The sequence below is a fragment of the Chelonia mydas genome, chromosome 3 (genome assembly GCF_015237465.2).
Source record: "Chelonia mydas isolate rCheMyd1 chromosome 3, rCheMyd1.pri.v2, whole genome shotgun sequence".
Taxonomy (NCBI): domain Eukaryota; kingdom Metazoa; phylum Chordata; order Testudines; family Cheloniidae; genus Chelonia; species Chelonia mydas.
In genome coordinates, this window is record NC_057851.1 from 102,173,325 (window position 1) to 102,187,270 (window position 13,946).

A 13,946-nucleotide genomic window follows, 5' to 3' on the forward strand; every position below is an offset into this window, starting at 1 on the left:
GCTGGGAGGTGTGATTCCCAGCGCAGGTAGACACATTTGCACTAGCTCATCTTGAGCTAATGCGCTAGAGCTAGCAGTGTCTACCTGGGCTGGGACTCTCACCTCCCAGCTGCAGTACAGACATACCCTTAGGTGCTTTTGGAAATGTTACCAATTGTCTCAGATGTCTTATGATTAAGGCCTTACTTAATGTGCGATATTGTGGAAATGGCAGATCCTGCAATGTTAGACTTCCACTACAATTTTGATTTTAATTAGCTTTCTTTGTGCAGTCCACAATTTTGCATACATTTTGAGGTTTGCCACACACTTTTCCTCAATAGTACAGTCAAACTCCATTTATCTGAGCTGGTAGCAGCTGGGGCTCGAGCTGTGTCAGCCCCACGCAAAGCAGGACTCTCATTGTCAGCCCGAGGCATTAATGACTGTAATACAGTTGTAGCAAAATATCTAGTTATCAAAAAAATGAGTAGGCATAGCACAATACTTGAGTGTTCTTATTGTTCCAGCAAATTTTTCTTCCACAAACAGGTCTTCTCTGGCTTTTCCAGATTACCACAATTAATAAAGGTCCATTATTCCTTTTCTGCAACTTGTCCATGCCTTGTCCGCAATCATCCTGCAATGCAATAGGGCCTTACTTATGATGCTCTTGTAATAGAACTGCTTCTTTGGTCAATTGCAAAGCAGAAATATTGAACTGATTACTATTTTTATCTCTGGATGAGAGACAACACGCCACAGGCACCAAACTTTGGATTTGGGCTCATTTTGTGATAGGCTAGTATGTGAAAAAACACTACAGTGGTGATGTGCTCACTGTTAAGCCAAAAAAAAAACAAACTTTGGCTATATTGTGGGTCTTCCTGATTCCTGTTGTACCCTATGAATATGAAACATGCTAGCATCGTTCTAGACTTTTCCTGCTGTCATAGCCTCAAGATCTCTTTATTTTTCTACCATGTAATATGACCCAAGAGGAGACTGTTCTCTCCAGAAAGTGCGAGTAAATTTCTGTCTTCAGTGGGATTTACTAATATACTGTAGGTGGAGATTTCCCCCTGGAATGTACCTTGCTGCACCTCAAAAAAAAAAAAAAAAAAAAAAAAGCAATTTGCATCTCCCTCTTAGCTGGCTGCCAAGCTGTCTTTAGGTGCCCAGAGCCACAATTGTGAGGGCTTTCTCTCTCTCTATTACAACCTGACCCTAACCAGACTAAAGTATAGTTCGTAGTGCTCTTTCTTTAAGAGTCTGAAGCCTCAGTTCAGTGAAGAGAGGGCCCCGTTCATCCTAATCCCTTATTCAAATCTCCTATGAGTGTTCCCTTTGCAAAACACTGCAAAGATGAAGATGCTTATGTCCATCTTATTTTGAATTTAAAGGAGCAAGAGTGTCCCTTACTGAATCCTTTTTCTCTTGGGAAAGAGAAGGAGGGCCCCAGACTTTATTTAATAATAATAATAACAACAACAACGATGAAGTGGATTCTAATGGAATGCAAGGTTTGGAAGAATCTGCTTTTAAGATATAGTGATGGGATTGAGACAAAGAGCCTGATTCTCATGTCAATTATATCAGTCATACCCCTGTGCATTTCCATTGACTATTGAGTGGGTAGTTCTGATTTACACTGGTGTCACTGGTAGCAAATTGAAACCCATAGTGTGCTATGGCCTTCCAGCGGCTATTTATGTGGCTCTTTTCTGATTCTGCTTCTGTACAGCAGAGACACTTTTTTTTCTAATTATTCTAATTTTGTTTTAGGCATGGACCAACATGGTGCTGACAGTTCTGAACCAGATTCAGACCCTGCCTGACCAAACATTCACAGCCCTCCAGCCAGCTGTGTTCCCCTGCATCAGTCAGCTGACTTGTCACGTGACCGATATCCGTGTCCGTCAGGCTGTGAGAGAATGGCTGGGAAGAGTGGGAAGGATCTATGAAATCATTGTATAAAGGAGACATGTTTCATTAGCAAGGGGAGAAGGAATCCAAGGTTTTTACAGGTATACAAACAGAATGCCGTTACTGAAAGTAACTGGTACGGAGCTACACATGCAATGTCTATTCATGGTGATAAATTCTGAAACAGCAAGCCCTCCAACATGTCCTTTACCTACTTAAGATTGTGTGTTTGTCATTCTCACCCCAACAAAGGAAGCGCTACACTTCACATTAAGTAGCATGACATAACACCAAGTGATGAATCTGAAAATTGCTGGTAAATCAGGCTGGTACATAAAGGCTCAGTAAATTTCATAGATTGTGTATGAATGTGTTTCTGCAGTGAGGAAAGGAGAAGAAATAGTCAAAATCTCCCTGGATGCAGTTGGGATGAAAGCATCTGTGTTCACCTAATATGGGTCTCTGATACCTGTAATTCCCAAGATTTAGGACCAGAATTATCAGCCTGGCCTTACCTGGCCTCCATTTTTTGAACATGTAATATTGTGGGCCCCACTAATTGAAAGTTCAGCGGATTCACTAATTGGTCTCACTTAGATGTTTAAGTACAGGAGTTGATTGTGCTTCAAAACACAACTGGATCACCTCATTCACACACCTAGATAACTGAATAATTGTGAGGAAAAAGCTGAGGGCACAACAAGTGAAGGCAGTGGGGAGGGGTTGTTTGTTTGTGGTACTCTTTTAAATTTTCCACATGAAACTAAAACGCATCTGGGAAAAAAGTCACTATAAAGATTATTGCATATCCAAAAAAAATTATTATTGATCTCACTGCTTAGTAGTCATTAAAATTTACATTCTAGGCGGAGGCTTTAAGCCCAGGGTATTGTGTGGCTGGGTAGGAGAGGCCTCTGTAACATAGCATGGGGGTAGTGGGTCCTTTTTGCTGCTAACATATGGGGCATGGCTTGAAGAAAGGTGGAATTTCCAGGGCTCTTCTTTATCCCACTATCAGCCACATATACAACAAAACCCTCTCTGCTAATCCATATTGCAGATACTATTACATTCATTCCACAGGCATAACTCCCACCGAGGTCACAGTGGCAGTTCTTCTGTGAAGCTAGTGATGAATATGCACTAGTGAGCTAAATTGCAGCCTGGCCAAGAGAATTGTGGCAAACACCTAGCATTTAACCAAACATGATGGAAATATACTATACAGCCGAGTCCTATACATAGAATTGGCTTATATGTTTCCATAGGAGAAGGTATTCTCATGTGTACAGCCAGTCTGCTGTAGCTCTAAAGATCCCCACTATTTGCAGCTATATTTACCCCCACTGCCAGTACCACTTCATATGAGTCAAACTGGACAAGATCTGGCAGTGCAACTCTTCAGTTGGCCAGAGGAGGCCTGTGGTAGAGTAAGTTCCCTGCTCCCTCATGCTCCCAGCTTGTGCAGAGTTGACCAGTGCAGTGTCTGTGCGTGTATGGGTGTAAAACAAAATCTTCACGTCAAAAGATGAACCTCAGCCACGAAGAACATGCTCATTCTGCAAGGAACTCCATGTGAGTGGAACGCCTTTTAAATCTGTGGAATACCATGTGAGTGCAGGGTTTCTCCTGTGCTGATCTCCTTGCAGGATTGGGGCCTAAGTTTCTGATAGAATCTCAGTGCTTTGGGATGCTCGGGGGAGGAAAAAAGACTTAAAGCAGCCATGATATTTCCAGTAATTGTGAATTGCTGGCTGATGAATAAGCACGGTAGGTGTAATGGAGGGTCATCTCTGGTTGTGGAATCTTAACACAGTCCCTCTGACAGATGGACAATGTCTACCTGGTGCTCCCTTAATAAGTAGCCCCTGGGTTGATCATACTTTTGGTTGTTCCTCTATTGTATTTATAGAGATTTTAACAATTTTACATATAGACTTAAATGCACCTCTGTACCTTAAGCCTCTCTGGGTATGTCTATACAACCTATGGCAGCAAGTCTCAGCCTGGTTTGACACTCAGGCTTATGCTATTCTGTGAAAAACCACCATGTAGACATTGTGGCTCAGGCTTTGAACCTCACTCCCCTCTTTAGGCTTCAGTGTCCAAGCAGCTACATGTCAATTTTAGTGCCGTAGCACAAGCCGGGCAGTTTAGCTTTCTAGTGCATATTTGCTGTGTAGCATCTTTTGCCACAAGTTTTTCACCCATTCACACCAGACCTCAAATGGGCCCATATATACATTGTATTGAGGGTTGCCAACCCTCTGGGATCCTCCCAGAATCTGCATCAATCTCCCAGTGACTATTGAAAGCAATCCAGGAGATTTTAATAGGCTATTTTAAGAAAATGACATTACATCATGGTGGGGGGGGAAATCTCCCAGAATAGCTTCAGGCAGAGTTGGCAACCCTAGTTGTATTGCTTAAATGTGCATTTTCAACAGCTGGCTAAAAGGCACATCTGCCTAACTGCCAAAAGAAGTCAGTTGGGTTTAGCTGATCTGTGTTTCACAGTTTGTGCACGCGCCTTTACCCAGCATGCTACAGTCAAGTTAATACAGTCTGTGGTGTCAGTTCCCACGTACCCGGCTGGAGCATGTGGGTTTTTTCTTTTCCTTCCTCTGACAGCACACTGAGAAATTAAGGCCAAAATCTATGATGAAGTTAAATCTGAGATCTGAAATTAACAGAAGAAAAGAACTTAAAATCAGCCCTGTAAGAATTGCAGCGTGTTCTGTACAACTTGACTCCTAACGGCAGCTGAGTCTACCCCATCCCCCTGCCCTGTTCCAACCTGGCTGCAATATGTGGGCACAGTGGCAGCATCCATATGGATGCCAACCTTAGGGCAATAGTCTTTCCTCTGAACTAGTTTCTGTGCATTGCTCAGGCAGCACGAAGGAGGCAGAACGGGGCCAGGGCTTGCTAGCTGCGCATTCCCTGACAGAGGAGCACTAAGCTTGCATGCAATGAGACCAATTGATTTCTGCTCCAGCCACCCTCCCACCCCCATATTGGGGTTATTTTGGAGGGATGGAGCAGAGTTATCTGCTGGCATGTAGTTCCCCAGCAGCAGCTCGCCTCACACTGGGGCAGATGGGCACACAGAGGGAGCCGTAACTGGCTCCCTCACTCCCACCATCACCATGACTACAGTGGGACAGGAAATGGTTTGCCCACCTCATGAGAATTTGAGCTTTTTTTTTAAAAAAAAAAAAAAAAAAAAAAAGTCTAAATCTCAAAACTTTTCATTAACCAAAAAATTGACCCATTTTTGCTTTTACTTCAACTTGGTTCTGTGATTGGTTGGTTTGTGCTATAATTTAACTTGAATTTTAAAACAAAGTCATTCTGACCTGAAAAATTGAACTTTCTTTTAAAAGACTTAAAGGACGGGGGGGGAGAACATTTTGACACACAGTTATTTTGAGGCCAAAAGTGTTTGTGGGAGTCTCCATGAATGGGCATTTTGGGTATGAAAAGTTTTTAATTGAAAAGTTCCTGACCATCTCTCACCGCCACCCACCTGCACAGAGTTCGGCTCATCGTAAGAGCATGAGAGAGACTAGTCCTTCATGTAACTCCTGCAGCTAATTGGCTACATCACTGCTTTTTAAAGTTTGGGGGGGGGGGTGTTTTTTTTTAAGGCAACAACATAAAGTGCCCACTCTCCCCACCAGTGCCTAAGGTTTTAAGAGGACATTAACAAATGTGTGTACAATATTGCTGGCATTTAATAAAAAAAATTAGGGATTTTTTTTTCTTGCAAATAATGTTGTAAGTGTAAAAGGGGTATGTCTGGTCCACTACGGCAGGTCTTTAAAACAGCTCCAGTCTAACTGCCTCACTTTGCCATTGGTGATGTTTTAACATTTTATGTAAACAGCAAAACAACCACAACCATGATAATTTAATGAATAATTTGTGTAGAAAGCTTGATGAGACATAATGATCTCCAGGGAAAAGCAAACTCAGAATCATCACCATTCAATTATGCTTAGGCCCAGTTAGGTTTATAGAGAGAAGAAAGGGCCCCCTGACTGTAGCCCCTCTGGGAACCTCTCAAACCATTGTAGAAGTGATGTGACAGCTCTCCCCCATCCTCCTCCCAGCCCTCCAGTGTGGGGGGCAGGATCAGGGACACGTCTGGATAGCACAGTGCTATGGCCACTTTCTGTTTCCCAGGGCCTGATGGAAGAGAGTGTAAGTTAGAGAGCACTGTTGAGAATCTTTTTATTCCAGGGGTTCAGTATGCTGCTGCAAAACCCCAAACTATGGGGAGTATAAGCTACCATTGCCCTCCCCACCCCATCCAAGTAACAGAGGGCTTTTCCACAGGGCAAGTTAGTGCACAGAAAGCCAGGGGGTGAATCTACAACACACACCAGCTTGCTACGCTGCCTGTGTTTTTCCTATCTGCTTGCAAACCAGGGTGTGATGCTACAGCCCTCCCTGCTTGCAATAACTTGTCTTGCTATTTAATCATAAAAGGTGGGTGAGGTAATAGCTTTTATAAATATAAAAAGACAAGATACTACCTCACCCACATTGTGTATCCAGTGTCCTGGGCACAACACAGCTACAACACTACACACAACAATGTGATTAAATAGTCTGTCCTGAATCATGGGCCTTTTGTTCCAAAAATTAAAGCAAAGGGACATCAGAAGCTTTAAACACATGCTTGAGCTGATTTTTTTTTTAATCTAGTATTGGTAAAAGTAACAGCTACTGTAGTAATTGAAAGATTAGAGAGAAAAAGATTAGAGAGAAAAATGATTGCTTGAGACTGCATTTGATAGCACTTTATGTATAACTGTTTCGCCTCTTGTTGGTGTAGCTCTTTCACAAAGTAACAGGAGAATAAAACATTTGAAAAATAGTAAAATGTGACTAAAACTTCAACAGTTGGCTGATGGAATCTGAGGCAGTTGTAGTACTAGAAACTACTTTAACGCTTTTTAAAAAACTGACTAGATTTTAAGGTGGTGAAAGCTTAAAGAAACTCTTGTGGAAAATGCAAGGTCACAGCTTTAGGAAAAGAACTGTATATTAAGTAGGTAGTAGTGGTATAAAACAGGATGCTCTGATGAAGTGAGCTGTAGTTCACGAAAGCTCATGCTCAAATAAATGTGTTAGTCTCTAAGGTGCCACAAGTCCTCCTTTTCTTTTTGCGAATACAGACTAACACGGCTGCTACTCTGAAACCTGTTACTAGTGAGTTCATAGAGCAGACACTGTTGGATTTCCACTTAAGAAATACAATATCCTCTTTCGTACACAAGAGTCCCACAGAAATCATTAAAGGACATTTCAAGCCCTGCTAGGATAATAGCGTGAGGTGATGGGAACATATCACTAGTTTAATTGGAAAATTCTAAACAGCCTTTAAAGGCAGCCTGGTTTACAATGCATTACAGACAGACAATTCTTCCTAGCTCTGGGTTAAAAACTGGATTCTTCACCTGACTTGCTTCTGTGTTTCTTATTTCCATTTTGTGTGTCACACGTTTGTGTGTGTTTGTTTTTAATTGGAAAGACAACAATGAATGTACAAGTTCTGCCAGCTTCTGCACCCTTGTAAATAATCTGTAGTAAATTTTAAAATGTTTTCTCCATCGTTTTGTCAGTGAAAGAAACTGCTCCTGTGCTCTCATCAGACGCCATAACTCCATTTTGTTCCTTTTTTCCTGTTTTGAAGGTGATTTTTAATTTAAATATGCAGTGTTTTTATAAGGCCATCCTGTCAAGGTGGAGCTTTTAAGAGAATGTTTTTCAAGTGTTGCATGGCAGTCATGGGTATTGTTTGTTAATGAGATCTTAATTGTGGAACTCCCTCTTGTCATGTTTAAAATGTACCCCTCCACAGATTTTCTGCCCCTTCAACAAAACAAATTTGAGATTCCAAATTTAGCTTTGGTGATTAACTTTGAAACTCATGGGCTGTACACAGGGATCCAAACTGAACAAAAATATCCTACACTGGAGAACTGTACCACTGCCACCTGTCCTGGGGCCGTGCCTCCACCAGAGTTAACCTGTTTCAGATGCAGTACGTCCACACTGTGCTTGTCAGTCACTGTACCACTGCATTGTGAGTGCTCTTCTGATAAAACTAGGCACAGCTCCTGGAGGGTCCACGAGATAGGGACTCTAAGGAGATGTGGCCGTTTATGCACACCTCCTTAAGCGTGCAGGAGAGAAATCTGGTACTGTGCCCTTCTTGAGATCACAGAATCATAGAATATCAGGGTTGGAAGGGACCCCAGAAGGTCATCTAGTCCAACCCCCTGCTCGAAGCAGGACCAAGTCCCAGTTAAATCATCCCATTTGTATCTCCTTAAGGCATTTAGGACTCAATCCTGCACTATTGAAATCTGAAGATCAGACCCTTATCCTGCTTACCTTTTCAGATTCTTAGGAGATTGCAAAGCCTCTCAAAAACCTCTGGATGTATACAGGCCCTCATTCTAGTGCATCTCCTGAGATACTCATGCACCCCTGCAAACAAAAACCTCCAGGTTTAGGACAGCTCTAATTTTATGGCCTGATCGTATAAGCCTAAGTCATAACTATCCTGCCCCTGTGTTCTGAGTAAAACAGAGAAATGTTAACATTCCCATGACCTTGAAGAATTACAGATATCTAAAATGTGTGCTAATGACTTGTTTGGGAGGTACCATTACTCGGTCTGGAATTTTTCTATATAATTTCATTCCTCCCCTTGCCCATACTGTTGAGTGTGTGAGAGAATGAATCTACTCTTGAGTAGCCCATTTGAATGTTCTGTTCGGTAAAATCATTTAGGCGAGGCAATACATGTGTTGCTAACTAGTCACATACCATAATGCGATGGTTCTGGTTTTGCTCATTTGAAATGTGAGGGTTCCCCCACTCCCACCCCAGTTTTCAGAAACTCTTTGGATTTTAAAGGAATGAGTACTGGCACTCATTTTTTTACTAATAAATGCAAAAGAGAACATAGCATACAAACAAAATGTTTTATTTTGTGTAATATAAATAATAGCACCAGGCTGCAAAGGATCCATTCTTTTCCACATCCCCTGCATTCCTTACAGCTCATGAGGCTACAGCATGGGATTATTTTGGCAACACACCAGCACAACCCCACTGTATTTCATATGTGCACTGACCAGATCACCATCTCCCCCTCCTGCGCTCCCTCCAATTCAGTTTAATTAACGCCTCAACTTGAAACACGCACTCCCCCAGGGTCATTCCTCAGCACAGTCAGTGTCCTAATTTACCAGACAAACAGGCAGGAGCTTTGGCCATAAAAATACAAATAAAGGAGTGCTACAAAGTTCTGCTTCTGTAATGTCTGCACGTAAAATAATTAAAATTTATATTTAGAGGCTCAGGCTAAAAGTTTTAGGGGGAAAAAAATCGACATCTTTTTGGAAGGCTGCGGTATTGCACTGGCATAAAACTGAAGTAAATCAAGAGTGAACCAGGGCATGGGATCATACCTCTAGACTGCCCTTTATTTTAGACCCAATTTTGCTATTTAGTGTTCTCTGTGTAAAGAATTGAGCATCAGAACCACTGAGTCAGGTAACAATTTTAGAGACTGGGATAAGTTTCTTTAGCAAAAATAGCATCATCCTAGGAAAGTTCTTGCCCTCTGACTTCCTATTCCCATATTTCCTCTCCCTGTCCCAAATTTGGGCTAAGCTAAAGTGAGAGTTAGAGGAACTACCACAATTCAACAAGAAGCGACTGAAATGAATGACAGCTGTGCTGGTAGGATGGTGCAGGCGATTAGCTTTGAGCAGCGAATGAACCCAAATGGCTAGGACCGGTCCGAGCTTAGATGTGCGGCAAACACACCATTCTACACAGAGAGAGAAGATGAGAAGGCCATAGTGAAGGCTGCTGCTGTCGCTGTTACTGCAAGACCATGTACTGTACAATGAGGCTTGCAGTGGGGGGTTTTCACAACAGATTGCTTCATGGGCCTTGGGATCTGTGGCAAGTGTCTTCTTGCAGTTCCCCTAATTGTGTTTGTTTGCAACATATAATGCTATAACAAACTAAACCCTTTTCCCCCTCCTACAAGGAATTGAAAATAAAGCCAAAAGGGAGTTGACACTCCACTTGCCCTCTTAAAATTATGCCAAAGATCTAACTCTTTCCTGTTTGAAAGTGACCATGTGATTTAACTACAATATTCCCACAGTGATGACTGCCCTAACAAGCTTCTTACTCACAAAAACCACTAATCCCAGGACTTTACCTTCATGGTCATATGTTAAATGAGGAGCCTCTGATAATTTTCTAGTGACTTGAACTGGCCTTGTCAAGTTAATTCATTTGGTTTACATTCTATACAGGTCACACATAGTTATCTACACCCTGATCCTCAAAGGTCATTAGACATTGACATTAGGTACCTAAATACCCTAATGCTCATCTAGCTGGGATTCAGAGATATTTTATCTCCTATCTTTCTTTGGGCCCTTTAGACAAGAAACACTGCCTCATACCTGCTGTGCTCTTTTGTGCCGCCGCGTTTGTTTGGTTATTGTGTGTCCATTGCCCAACAGGTCACTGTAAGCTGGCTTGCAAAATGTATTTTGTGTATATTTTATTCAAACTGAATTCAGAAAGGAAAATATTTTAAAAGAAATTATAAACAAACTGTATTTATGTTGCTTGTGTTGTAGAATAAAGAAGCAAATGCAAAAAAAAATCTAAATTTTGTTTGTGATAGGACAGTATCATACAATCCTTTCACAGTTCAGTCAACTGAAGGAGCAGAGTAGGGGAACCCTGGAATACTTCTTATTTAGTGATCTAGGCTGCAATTTTTAGAGCTGACCTCAGGGATTTACAAAAAGAAAAGGAGTACTTGTGGCACCTTAGAGACTAACCAATTTATTTGAGCGTCTATATGCTCAAATAAATTGGTTAGTCTCTAAGGTGCCACAAGTACTCCTTTTCTTTTTGCGAATACAGACTAACACGGCTGTTACTCTGAAACCTCTCAGGGATTTAGCCACCCAACTCCCATTGAAGTGAATAGGATTTGTGAGACTGAGGCACTTTTGAAAATGTTACCCTAAATCCCATCGTCAAAAGGGACAAAATATTTATGTGCCTAAAGATGCAAACTTTGGCATAGGTGCCTAACTCAACTCCCATTTAAATCAATGAGAGCCCGTTGGCTTTGATTTCAATGAGAGTTAGGTACCTAACCTGCAAAGATGCTTTTGAAAAGCCCACAAGGCACCTAGCTTCATGTTTAGGTGCCTCAGTGTCTTTAAAAATACTTGGTTCCCTTTGAAAATGGGAGCCTAAGTCACTTAGGCACTTTATACCCTAAATTTCGTAATCAGTTTTTGAAAACCCCAACCATAGTTCAGCAAATATGTAGCAAATCTAATTTGTATTTAACTAGTTTGTTACACTCAGCAACCAAAATATATGCTTAAAAAACCAATTCTTGATAATTCTTTGAATTTAGATCTATGCCAACAACAACTTGAGAACACTAGTTGCTAAATTACCAGATAATTTACTATAGCGTCACCATGGTAAGAGAAACCTAAGGTACAATAACCTATCTTGGATGCAAAATTTAATAATGATCATAGAGCATGCTGGCTAGTTTTACTCAGAGGAGGAAGAGGTACCAGAGGACTCCACCAAATCAACAGTGCCAAGGTCCCAAAAAGTGGAGGTTGGGAGGGGGCTGCCATCCTCACGATATGAGGTGTACAGCTGGCAGATGGAGCAGAACTAGATTTTGGGTTGCCATACAGGTTAGACGTCACAGGCGTAAAGATAGCACCAGTGACACTCTCTCCTTGAGCCACTCCTGCCTGTTATAAGAAAACGCAAGGACAGCCGGAGCTGCTCAAAAAACCGGGACGCTTTTTCCACTGTTTGCACTGACAGACTTGCACTCCCTTTTTTAGCATTTAAAAAAAGGGTCAACTAGCCCTAGTGTTGGTCAGCAAACTAAAAAACATTTTATACATTGACGACATTTCCCCCATTTAAAAAAAAAAAAGTAAAAACTTTGCTTAAATTCAAAATATTTTCATCAGCACCAAATACAATGAATTGTTGTACTGGTGTAATGAGAGTGCGGCCTCCGGTTTTGGGTGCAGTACGAAGAAACAGTTACATTAATACTTGGACCTGGACTCCACAATCCTCGTTCACGTCAAACTCCTATTGCACTCAAGTGTTTTGGAATCTAAAGCGAGGCAGGTCTGTCCCTTGATGTGTATAACAGACTCTTACTTCCATTGGGCTGTTGCGCAAAGAGAAGTGTATTAAAGCAGATTACAAAGGAATAAAATGTGGGCATTATGTTTTAATAATCCGATGGCACTTTTGGCAAAAAGTAGGGGGTGTTAAAACCCAACATCAGGGTCCAGTTCCATTCTGGGTAATTACATTTTGCTGCCTAAAACTCTCATGTAACTCCAATTAGATTATCTTCATTTACTCCTAAACAGTGTTGCTGGAACAGAATGGCTATTGGGTAATCAACATAGGAGGTGCACGGGGGAGTGACTCCCTGTCTCTAGAAGGTCTGTGTTCTCACTTGCACTGATTTTGCACCATTCATGTCAGTAGCATGATGCTTGGTTTGGACTAGTGTCTGTGAAGTGCATTGCACACATAAAATAGAAAGTATCAGGTTTCTTTCAGTTGCACAGAGGACATTTGTTCTTCCTCCATGTATTGGCTTAAATTCCAACAGTTTGTCAGGAAAGTGGCTGTGATAAATATTTAATAGGTAGGGGTTTTTAATCTCAAGCGCTGTGTGTCCTTCAGCAGAGTCAGTGACCTCATAAACCAGACAGAAGAAAAATACAAACTTAATGCATTGCTTTGGCTATCATTAATTGACTGGTGAATAAAACTTCCCATTAGCTCACGCATATGAGACTATTTTACCTAATCCTTTCATCAGCTATACATTCTCTTTTATTTATAGTTGCCTGATTTAGCAACGTGACAGCCACTGTACCATACACCACCTATTTTGGCCAATTGTGCAAACAGTTTTGTCATCAACTAGTCACCCCCCCATAAATTCTATAATTTTAGTTTTCATGTTAGTTCTGGGAGATGCAAATATAGGCGTTGAACATATGGTATGAGAAGGTGTTCTCAGTTTCCAGAATTGAAAGCAAGTCTCTCTATTTTGGAGCATTCCTGTCTGCACAATTGCATCCTGATTTGTGAGCAGAAGAGAAATGGATCCCACTTTTTACAACCCACTCGCATTGAGAATAGTTCTAAGATCAAGATGCAGGGGTAAAAACCCTCCTTTCATAGCGATTCCCATTTTCTTCCATCCTCATTCCAACTGTCTTTGCTCATTCACTCTCTCGAGATACTCCTCAGTATGGTTTCAAAATAGAACAAAACTCAATTTGGGTAACATTTACAACACTGAATGCGAAGCAGGCCCAAGACTGAAGGAGAAGAGGAAGTGCCCCTTTTTGGGGTCCTACATCCAGGGCATGAACTGGGGTCCATGTAGTTCCACCTGGTCAGGTAAATCCCTTTATTGTAATATTTTGAATTTCCATATAACTGTCGCTCCTGATTTAGCACAATGCACTTGACAAATATATAGCATGCCACAGAGGAAATAACTACATTAATATTAAATTAAGGCATTTCCCTCAATTGCAAAGCTCCTCAGGTGCCCCAGAGAAGAACTTCCTCAAGCACGCCTGAGGAGGCTGCAAAAGGGCTCCTTCCTTTTGCACACATGCTACAGTCCTTAGCAGAGAGCAACGCTCTTTGGGCCTTCCTCATGTTGAAAATAGCTTTGGAGATGAACCGGAGTAAGGTCTCTCATTTGCACCAAGCGAAGGCCACAGCAGTGCCTTCTATACCCCCTTGGAATATTACAAGTTCCAGAGGGACTAAAGCAGTAGTTTATTGCTTGCCATAAGGAATCCAGTTTTAATAAGCTTAGTGTGCACCTGCACGGATCCCTAGCAAGGCCTTCCCCAGAGCAGGGGGTCTCAACCCTTTTCTCAGGA

At 41.7% G+C, this 13,946-nt stretch overlaps 1 protein-coding gene across 11 annotated transcripts in view; it reads left to right on the forward strand.

The window, feature by feature from the left end:
- Positions 1-10,554, forward strand: part of ARFGEF3 (ARFGEF family member 3) — a 123,491-nt gene extending 112,937 nt beyond the window's left edge. For all 11 annotated transcript variants that reach the window (XM_007058073.4, XM_043543009.1, XM_043543010.1 and 8 more), the window contains one exon: positions 1,765-10,554. In XM_007058073.4, coding sequence (XP_007058135.2) covers positions 1,765-1,956 — 192 coding nt within the window. In that variant the 3' untranslated portion in view covers positions 1,957-10,554. The remainder of the gene's footprint in view (positions 1-1,764) is intronic.
- Positions 10,555-13,946: the final 3,392 nt, after the last annotated feature.